The sequence below is a fragment of the Sander vitreus genome, chromosome 16, assembly GCF_031162955.1.
Source record: "Sander vitreus isolate 19-12246 chromosome 16, sanVit1, whole genome shotgun sequence".
Taxonomy (NCBI): domain Eukaryota; kingdom Metazoa; phylum Chordata; class Actinopteri; order Perciformes; family Percidae; genus Sander; species Sander vitreus.
The window spans coordinates 673,644-684,779 of record NC_135870.1 but is presented as its reverse complement, the minus strand read 5'-3'; the positions used below and the strand labels follow the sequence as shown (position 1 = coordinate 684,779).

The 11,136-nt window shown below is 38.8% G+C and overlaps 1 protein-coding gene across 1 annotated transcript; it reads right to left on the bottom strand.

Annotated features, from left to right (window-relative positions):
* LOC144531870 (uncharacterized) lies at positions 1-10,754 on the bottom strand. Its single transcript, XM_078272220.1, is given in 5 exon segments — positions 1-2,720; positions 3,055-3,457; positions 3,459-4,600; positions 5,458-5,512; positions 10,686-10,754. Coding segments are annotated over 4 exon segments (2,493 nt in total). The 5' UTR covers positions 5,466-5,512; positions 10,686-10,754; the 3' UTR covers positions 1-1,780.
* Between the last annotated feature and the right edge of the window lie 382 nt (positions 10,755-11,136).

Here is an 11,136-nt window from a genome sequence, read left to right as displayed (position 1 = left end):
TTTCATCAAGTAGACATTTTATTAATGATTCACAGAAAACTACATCAGTCAGGATGTTATTTCATGAGTAACAAGATAATATAATAAAGAAGTTATTTGCCCCCTTGGGGAATTAATTGTTTTTTACTTTGTTGTTATTTTGCTTCATTTAAACACAGGAAGATATAGACATGCATTGATATGGATTAACATGCACAGCACAGCGAGCAGTTAGGTAGTTTCCAGGAGGATGACTGGTACCTCTCCAGCTACCAGTCACCACTTTGACTACCCTCTGGTCCCAATATATATTGTAAATACATTTAACTACTCAAAATAAAAATAAAGAACAAAGTACAACATGAAATGATCAACATGTTTCCACATGACCTGTGTCTTTTGAAATATTTTAACTAGTCATAAAGCATGAATAAACATGAAGACACAAGGGTATATAATATGTTTTCATATATACTGATGAATATAGGCCTACATCAAATAAAACATTCAGCTCCAACACAGCAGAAAATGTCTGTCTGAGTTCAGTTCTGTAACATCCTTTATACAAACTGAATAACGAGAAGGAAAAATCATGTTTAACTGCTTATTTATTTGTTATATATGTCAGGGATGTTACTGTCCCACAACCAGTGTACTTCTGTCAACATCACATTAACATCAGAATAAATCACAGCCTTGTATTGACTGAACAGCACGTTAGAGAAACAAAATCCCTAAACTCACACAAAGAAACTAAAGAACATGTATTAGTGTTCAACATAATCTGACTACAGTTTGTGATATGGGGGGGGGGGGGTGCTGTACTCAACATTAAACAGCAGGGGGCATCCTCACTGAAATTTAAATACAGAGATGTCCCAAACTGTTCTCTAATACAAGCTAAACTACAAGAAAAAGTTTCCAGGAATTGAAATTTACAATTTTGGAAATTTGAAATTTACAAAAAGGAGATTAATTAATTAATTTTCTTATGTAGTTATTAAATTAACATCACACTTAATAGAAATGTAATGAAACCCATTTGATCACCAGTGTAGACCTTGTTTTCTACACAACTGTCTGCTCTCAGGGATTCTGTCATCTAGTTCATCACAGTTTCTTTTCTGATAGTTTACCAAACCTGTTCTGCATTGCTGCTTTGATTCCTTTATCTTTATCCATTCTACTTTTCATCTTTTCCAATCTCTGGACTTTCTCTGTGTCTTCTTTCTCCTTCATCTTCTCAATCAAGACATCCAAGTGGACATAAGTGCATAGTGTATAAGCATTCAGGGCAATCTGCTCCAGCTTGACAACATGCTGAAAGGACTCTTCCAACAACTGATCTTTTTCTTTCTCAAGTTCCTCCATGTTCTTCTCAAGAGTTTCCAAAAGGCTTGTTTTCATTGTACTGTCTGTTTTACCCTTTTCATACTTCTGTTTCATTTCTTTTACTGTCTTTTTAATTTTCTTTGTTTTGTTACGATAGATCCACTTTTCTTTCACATGATCTGATGCAGGACACTTCCTGGTACATACAGTGCAGTGGCCATCTTGTATCGCCTCACAGTGTTCTGGATACCAGGCCAGTGTGCATGGATAGTGACAGTTCTCCTCACAGACAGTACAGCAGACAGCTCCTCCATAATTTAACCACAACCCCCACCATCTTCTCTCATTGACAGGTTCTTTAACTTTGTAGGGCTCATCAACTTCTACAGTGAACTTCTCATTGTTCTTCATCTCTTCTTCATGTTTCTTCAGACCTTCCTGAGTCTGTTGGATTTCTGTCCTTTTCAGTTCAATGAAAACCAATTCTCTCCTGCAGGTTGTTGATGCAGGCTGTCAGTCTGATGTGGGATTCCAACACTTCAACAGTTGTTATCAGGTTCTGGGGTGAAGTTTCTTTCAGAAACTCAGTGAATTTATCCATTTCGGCCTTTGTCACATCCCATGCACGTCTTAGAGCAACCGTATCCCTCATTTTCTTCTCTTTACTCTGGCAGTTATCAAACATAAAATAAGCAGGCTCATTCTTTTTATTTTTGGCACACTTAATGTTTGCCTCCTCGAGAGCTTTCAGAACATTTTCAGGTGTCACACCATTTGAGTGTGTGATGAGAGCGACAATGTTCTTCTCCAGGTCTTTTCCAAACAGAGACACCACTGAATTGAAGATGTACCTCAGTCGGTCAGTCAGTCGATTCTCACTCGCTTTCATCACCAGACCCACTGCATTAATCTCATGAACTCCATCGGCTGAGCGGAACAAGTCAAATAATCTTTCCATAATGTTCACGTCATGTTCGATCCCTCTGGTGTCTCCGTATCCAGGAGTATCAATGATGGTCAGAGAGTAGGGCAGAGTTTTACCTTCAAAACCAAAGATCTGGTACACGATCACATCTGATGTCTGACTTTCTGATTGACTTCTCTTCTGGTCTTCTACGATCTGAAACCAGACATCATCCTCCCACTCCACTCCCATGGCGTAGTTGACCAGAGCGTTGATCAGAGTAGATTTTCCTGTTCCTGTTTCACCAACAAGTAAGATGGTTTTGTTTATCTTGTTTGGATCTTTTTTACCAAGAGTAATTCTTGTCAGAGTTCCAATGTTCTCTTTCTTTGTTGTTGGAGGTTGAATGTCTTCTTTCTTTGGTTTCAGCTGGTAGAGAGTGGGAAATCCTGGTTTGATCACATCACTTGTGGAAATGATGTTGTCATGTTTGGATGAGGTATTTCTGTCAAAAAGAAAAGGCAATAAGTAAAACACTGCTGAACTTAGTAGAATTAAATAGATAAAATAACTTTACCCCCCCATTCCACCACCACGACCACTACTACCTTACAGTAAAGCAGTTTAGTCTCTTTATACCACAGCCAACGAACTAAACATTCATTACACCACAGAGGGCACTGTTTCCAGGAATGACACATTTGGCATGTAAAAGGGGATTACATTTAATTGTCTCTTGAAGGTGTTAAATTAGCATCTCAATTGAACTATGTGTATCAGTTTATCTAGTTATTTGCATCTTTGCCTTATCAGCTGCTCTTAGTTTACCAAACCCGTACCGTGCTGCTCTGGTTCGTTCATCCATTTGACGTTTCATCTCTTCCAGTTTCTTTTTCTTCTCTGTGTCTCCTTTCTCCTTCATCTTCTCAGTCAGGAAGTCCAAGTGAACATGAGTGGACAGTGAACCAACCTTCAGAGTGATCTGCTCCAGTTTGACAACTTTCTGAAAGGAGTCTTCCAACAATAGATCTTTTTCTTTCTTAAGTTCTGCCATGTTCTCTTTAAGAGTTTCCACAAGACTCAACTTCCTCTCACTTCCTGCCTTGTTCTTTTTAAACTTCTCCTTCACATCTTTCTTGGTCTTTTTAACTTTTTTGGTCTTGTTCACATACTTCCACTCTTCTTTGACATGAGCTGATACAGAATAACCACATACAGTGCAGCAGCCATATTCCATGACCTCACAGCTTTCTGGAGTCAGGGCCACTGTGCATCCAGGATAGTGACAGTTTTTCCTCACATATTTTGCAGCAGACAGCTCCTTCATAAAATAACCCCCCCTGACCACCCCTGATAGGTTCTTTATCTTTGTAGGGCTCATCAATTTCTATAGTGAACTTCTCATTGCTTTTCATTTCTTTATATTTGTTCAGAGCTTCCTGAATCTGCTGGATTTCTTTCTGTTTTAGATCGATCAACTTAATGCTCTCTTGCAGGTTGTTGATGTAGGCTATCAGTCTGGTGTGTGCATTTAACTCATCAACAGTCGTCTCCAGCTTCTTAGGTAAAGTTTCTTTCATGAAATCAGTGAATTGAGCCATTTGGTCCATTGTTAAGTCCCATGCAGTTTTTAAAGCAATATTATTCTTCTTTGTTTTCTGTGTTTTCTGGCAGTTGTTGAACATAAAATGAAAAGGCTCACCATCGTCATCTTTGGCACATTTAATGTTTGCAGCCTTGATAGCTTTCAGAACATTTTCAAGTGACACAAAATCTGAGTGTGTGATGAGAGCGACAATGTTCTTCTCTATGTCTTTTCCAAACAGAGACACCACTGAATCTAAGCTGTACTTCAGTCGGTCAGTCAGTCGATTCTCACTCGCTTTCATCACCAGACCCACTGCATTAATCTCATGAACTCCATTGACTGAGCGAAACAAGTCTAATAATCTTTGACTAATGATGGCATCATGTTCGATCCCTCTGGTGTCTCCGTATCCAGGAGTATCAATGATGGTCAGAGAGTAGGGCAGAGTTTTATCTTCAAAACCAAAGATCTGGTACATGATCACATCTGATGTCTGACTTTCTGATTGACTTCTCTTCTCCTCCTCTACGATCTGAAACCAGACATCATCCTCCCACTCCACTCCCATGGCGTAGTTGACCAGAGCGTTGATCAGAGTAGATTTTCCTGCTCCTGTTTCACCAACAAGTAAGATGGTTTTGTTTATCTTGTTTGGATCTTTTTCACCAAGAGTAATTTTTATTAGAGATCCAATGTTCTCTTTCTTCGGTTTCAGCTGATAGATAGCAGGACATCTGAATTGGATCTGTTCACTTTCGGAAATGATGTCCTCATATTTCAATGAGGTGTTAGTATTCCTGTAAAAAAAGCAAAGACATGAGCTGAAAAAATACTGAACATATCTTAGCACAGGCTAGCAATGTATTCATGTAATAATGTAGTAATGTAGTATTTATCAACATCATAATAATCGGCTACGTTTTAGCACATTGACCAAACACGGTCCAGACAAATGCTCGTTTTCGACCTTGTCTTGTTTAATTTCTCATATTTGGTAAAGTCCTTCCTACCTAACAGTTACATAGCCGCATCGGTGAACATAACGTTATTGTTACAACTCGATACAAGTCTTTTAAATTGGATAAGTTATGTTAGGTAACTTATCCAATTTAAAAGGCTTTTTTTAACTTAGTTTAGCTGTTATCAAGCAGTGGGTCTTATCTCTACTTCTCCAAAGGTATGCTCATGATCTCACTGTCTGCTGCGAATGATACAGTGTATACCTACAGCGAAAGCAACATTTAATATCAATGTAAATCCCATTCACCACAGACTACGCAGGCCAGGGCCTTGGCTTGTAAAAGCTAAGTTGTTTAAATGTTGACTTATTCCCGGTTGAAAAACACCTGTGAGATCACCGAAATATCCAACCCGCTGAGGGATGAAATAAAAGTTTTGCTGGACGACATCAATAACAGAATCTTATCTGTAAACATCCGTTGACAAACTCACGTAGTTCAATACTAACCTTTAGTTGGGATGGGAAATACGTATGGTGTTACAGACCAATATAATGTAATGTATACCCTATGAAAACGAGTGTTAAAATAAAGAGCCAGATCAAACAAATAAGTGTAAACCATCCTCTTTGAGTGAGGCGGCTATCCACATCATCCATTACAAGTCTACAACTAGAAACACTAGGGTTGCTCACATTGCCATGGTAACAGCTTCACAGGAGCTTGAGGATGGAGCACCACATGAGTTCTCTGGAAGAAAGAAAAAACAGTCAGTGACCTTTACCTCATGTCAGCTGTACTGCTGTTATTAGATACGTATGATTAAAGACTAAACATTTAAAAGAATGGAACATTTAAAATCAGCCACAGTGAGTTTGTGAAGTTTGGCCAGGTCAGGTGTCATGGCTCTGTGCTAAGCTAGCTTAGTAGCATACCTGTGTTATGCGATCAATTTAATTCACATACTTTCTTGTTTAATTTAGTCTTTCCCAAAGGGCTTAATGGGTCGCCATGGGGTAGAGTAAATGCGTAACAATGTGTTATGGGTCTGCAGTATTCACAGTTCCTCGTGTTTTTCCCCTATTCCCTTGTGTGTCTGTCTGTCTCTCCTCTGTGTATGTAGGTCAAGGGCGTGGCCATTCTTCACCTGTGCACTGCTCATGAAGCGCAGCTGCGCCTCATCAACTCAACTCTCCAGTAGCCTATAAAAGCTCTTGTTTTTTCACTTCACCGTCACCAAATTGTTCCATCAACTCAAGTGGTAATCTGGCTGTTGATTCCAGTTTCTAGCTCTGTCTATGTCTGGTTATTGTTTGCCTCATTGCTTATTGTTTCTCTGCTAATAAGGCCCTGTTCCCTGCTGCCTACTGCACACTGCATTTCTAGACATATGAAAAATTCTGTCTGTCTGTCTGTCATCCTTTCAGCATTATTGGATTCTGGTTCTACAACTTAATTGACGTCACCTGTTTCAACAGCCAATAGAGAAATCAGCTTGTAAAGCCAGCTACAAACAATAGAAGTAAAATGATCCATAATCATTTCACTACAAAAAGCCTGAACGTTGGAAGTTAGCACAGAAGTACAAAGTATGGCTGGGCATATCGATCTAAATATCAATAGTATCGATACCAAGATGAGTATTGGTATCGGATCGATACTGTCGTGATGAGATCGATACTTTTGCTGCAGTTTCTCTCTGAGTTCATGCGAGCACAGCATCTCTCCAAGTCTGTGCGCAATGTGCAAACAGCAACAATAAACAAACAGCAACAATAAACAATGCTAACAGGGTTGTCAGTCTCTCTCTCTCTCTTTCTCTCTCTGTCTCTCTCTCTCTCTCGCTCTCTCAGTCTCTCTCTCTCTCTGTCTCTCTTTCTCTCTGTCTCTCTCTCTCTCTGTCTCTCTCTCTATCTCTCTCTCTCTCTCTGTCTCTCTTTCTCTCTCTGTCTCTCTCTCTCTCTCTCTCTCTCTCTCTCTCTCTGTCTCTCTCTCTCTCTCTCTCTCTCTGTCTCTCTCTCTCTCTCTCTCTCTCTCTCTGTCTCTCTTTCTCTGTCTGTCTCTCTCTCTCTCTCTCTCTCTCTCTCTGTCTCTCTCTCTCTCTCTCTCTCTCTCTCTCTCTCTCTCTCTCTGTCTCTCTCTCTGTCTCTCTCTCTACCTCTCTCTCTCTCTCTCTCTCTGCCCCCTCCCCCTCCTTGCTCTGCTGGAGGTGGAGAGCGGAGAGTGAAAACAGTGAGAGAAGCCCGTGATGTTGGAAAGAAAGAGAAGCGCCGTGTGGAGTTTATTCACTCCAGCTGATACGGACACTGCCACATGTGATGTGTGCAAAAAAGTAATTCACCACTGTGGTAACACCACCAATTTGCATAAACACATTAAAGCAGTTCACCCGAGAGAGAACTCCGAGCTGCAAAAAAAGTTGAGGAAGGAGGAGTGGGGAGAACCCCAAACCAGACCCCCAACACAGAGACAGAGGTCTCTGGCAGAGGCTTTTCAGCCAAGAAATCAGGAGCATCCAGGTCATCTCCAGCATTAATCAACGTTGTTCACAATGGTCAGAGAGGCAATTTTAGCAGACTGATAGAACTACTATCATAAATTCAGCCAGTTGAAACAAATCTTAATTGTTTCACTGGAACTCAAAAAAATACACTTATATTATTTTATTATTTTTATACCGTTACATTGTTTTATATTGTTTTATAGTTAGTAAATAAAAACATTTAGATTTGCCTAAAATCTTTGTCCTGTGTTTTATCATAATCATAATCAACTAACTAAAGGCAAAATCACAAAATGATTCAATGATCGTGACGTTACAAGTATAAAGTATCAGTATCGGTATCGGCGATACTAGCCCTGTATTTACTTGGTATCGGATTGATACCAAAATTCCCAGTATCGCCCACCCCTAGTACAAAGAGTTGTTGCTATGGAGATGATACACTGTTTCGTCTCAATGGTTTGAAAAGGCAGATTTCAGAACACTGCAGACCGAAGCTTTGCAAGTAGCTGCAAGTTTGAACTTGTCTCCTCGCAAATCCGTGGTCTGACCTGGACACGTGGCTACATGTCATGGTAATGTTGAACCAAAACCTCAGTCCTGTTACTCATATGAACAAGCTTCCACTTAGAAAACTGTAAAGAATAAATAAATGCCCTGAGATTGACCATTACACATATGTTTAAACGTCTTATTAGATACAATGCTGAAGAAAAGATTATTAGGTTTAATTTTCTTTCAACATGATGTCACAGATTCAGTGAAATGGCCCCTTATTTTATTTCATGTTTAAAAGTTATGAATGAATCATATGAAAGTAAGGTAGTTTGTTCAGTAATACTATGCCAAATACTTTTTATAACGGTGTTGTTGGTCTCCAGTGATGGGAATAACGGTGTTAAACAACAAATAACAGCGTTATAAATAACAGCGTTATATATAACGGCGTTACTAACGGCGTTATTTTTTTTCAGTAATGAGTAATCTAATTGATTACTCTTACCATCTTAATAACGCCGTTACCGTTACTGCCAAAAAATGCGGTGTGTTACTATATTTGAAGCTGTTTTTTTCATGAGACCAACTCTCTGAGTCTGAGCCGAGAGGCAAAGACTTTTTTTTACTGTTCTTCCTCGGTTAGTGGGCAGTGCACGACACAAGCGCATAAATGCTGACGATTGGCTGAGGTTGAGTAAAATGTCATGTTAAGCCAATCAGAGGTAGAGTTGGGCGGGTGTTCGAAAGCACACATAGTCGTGCACACAAGAACAACACAAGCGAGTCAGTCAACGAGAGAGAAACAGGTATGGCGTTATGAAATCAAGGAGAGGGTTAACATTTCCTGCTCCAGATTTCCCACCGTGGTCATAAAGAACAGGGGAGACTCTTTGGTTCTCTCACTATCACTCAAGAGTCGATACTCGCTCCAAAGCTAATCGCCGTCACTCTCTCACTTCTCCCTCGCTCTATCTCATACACACACACACACACACACACACACACACACACACACACACACACACACACACACGCTGGCTCGACGCACACACCAACGCACAAGTATAAACATCAGGCCACTTAGGTTATTTGCACTACAAAGAGTGTATATATTTGTTATTTATTTTTGGTATAGTGCTTAACAAGCATAATTTAATTTTGCCCAGTTGTGGCCTGTTGAGGTGTTATTTGTATCGATCCACTATATAAACATAACATATACATATAAACATAATATCTACATACATGGCATTTGATTGGAGGCTAGTCTCACTTTGTCCCACAGCAACATTAAAATAGTTTAGATTTGTGTACATTGTTTATGTTAATAATGTATTGTATTAAGTGTCCATTTCATTATAATATTCAGATTTATCATAAATAATTGAACATGCACATGTATTTTAAGTGACCCGACCCTGGATAAGCGGATGAAGATGGATGGATGGATGGATGTATTTTAAGTTCCATTAAAGAGGGGTAGGTGGAGGTGGGGTCACATTTGAGCATTTAAAAATTTACTTTAAAGTAACGCAATAGTTACTTTCTGAAGTAACTAGTTACTTTCATAATTTGTAACTGAATAACTGATTTAGTTACTTTTTGGAAGAAGTAACTAGTAACTGTAACTATTTACTTTTTAAAAGTAACTTGCCCAACACTGTTGGTCTCTGATGCAGAGAAGGCAGAGAGTGCAGAGAGCAGTTTGTATATCTGCAAAGAGGGAGGAAGCTCTCTGGTCACATGATTTCACAGAAACAGTATATCTGCAAAGAGGGAGGAAGCTCTCTGGTCACATCATTTCACAGAAACAGTATATCTGCAAAGAGGGAGGAAGCTCTCTGGTCACATCATTTCACAGAAACAGTATATCTGCAAAGAGGGAGGAAGCTCTCTGGTCACATCATTTCACAGAAACAGTATATCTGCAAAGAGGGAGGAAGCTCTCTGGTCACATCATTTCACAGAAACAGTATATCTGCAAAGAGGGAGGAAGCTCTTTGGTCACATGATTTCACAGAAACAGTATATCTGCAAAGAGGGAGGAAGCTCTCTGGTCACATGATTTCACAGAAACAGTATATCTGCAAAGAGGAGGAAGCTCTTTGGTCACATGATTTCACAGAAACAGTATATCTGCAAAGAGGGAGGAAGCTCTCTGGTCACATGATTTCACAGAAACAGTATATCTGCAAAGAGGGAGGAAGCTCTTTGGTCACATGATTTCACAGAAACAGTATATCTGCAAAGAGGGGGGAAGCTCTTTGGTCACATGATTTCACAGAAACAGTCTCAGTCAAACCGCAGATTCACTTCATAGACTGCAGTAAATTAAGAACAACTTATTGTTTAACCTGAAAATCCTTCTAAAGTGATAATGACTCAAACATATTTGCATTAGAGTAAAAACTTTCTTATACAGTCACGGACAATGAAATCTTTTAAAACATCTTTTAGCAACAGAGTAATGTTTAACATAAGACAAAGAAATTAAGAAAAGATATAAAACACAATATTAAAAAACAAATGGGGTTTAAAAAAGCAAAACTAAATAAAGTATAAGCTAAAAACAATTAATAATATATACTGTATATAATAAAATAATACAGCGGATCTGCACTATAGTTAAGATATAAACAAATATAACAAAGTTTAAGTTGATTAAAGGCAAACAGAAAAGTTTAAATTTAAAAGAAGTTGAGTTGAAGCAGATGAAGGTGTCTGTGGTTGTTTCAGATTTGTGGATCATAAAAACTTAACGATGCTTCTTTTTTAAACTAAGATTATACTTCATCTGAAAATGACCATTTCAAATGGATGCAGGATTTAATGTTTTACAAGTTATGAGGGCAGATATTCAGAGAAAGAAGTAGTTGTTTTGAGTAACATTGTCCCATTTAAACCTGTTTAAAATCATCTTACCTGTGTTGTTGGCTTCAGGAAGCTCAGTGACGCTGTGAGGCAGCAAGAGCAATGCATACTAAGTGTTTAGAGTTTTTATACTTTATCAGCGAAGAAGGGACGGACTCCTCTGCGTTCACATGATTTCACAGAAACTCCTCCCTCGAATTAGTATTTCATACTTTGTTTCATTTTTTAAATTCCACCTGAAAAGCACAACAAAGCTGGCTCTGATGAGGTGTCAGGTCATGTTTGAACATGACTGTGTTCAACTGTGTTGTTCATCTTTGATCTTTTACAAACTATTTCACCATCAGAGAATCTCTCCAAAACTTGTAAACACAACAAGTTTATAAGTTTAACTTGCAAACAATCAGTTTCTTATTTCCACATCCAGCAGTTAGAGAGAAACATGATGATGTATTAGGAGTCTTTGTGATTGTGATTTTAAAAATGTGCTTTACAATCTAGC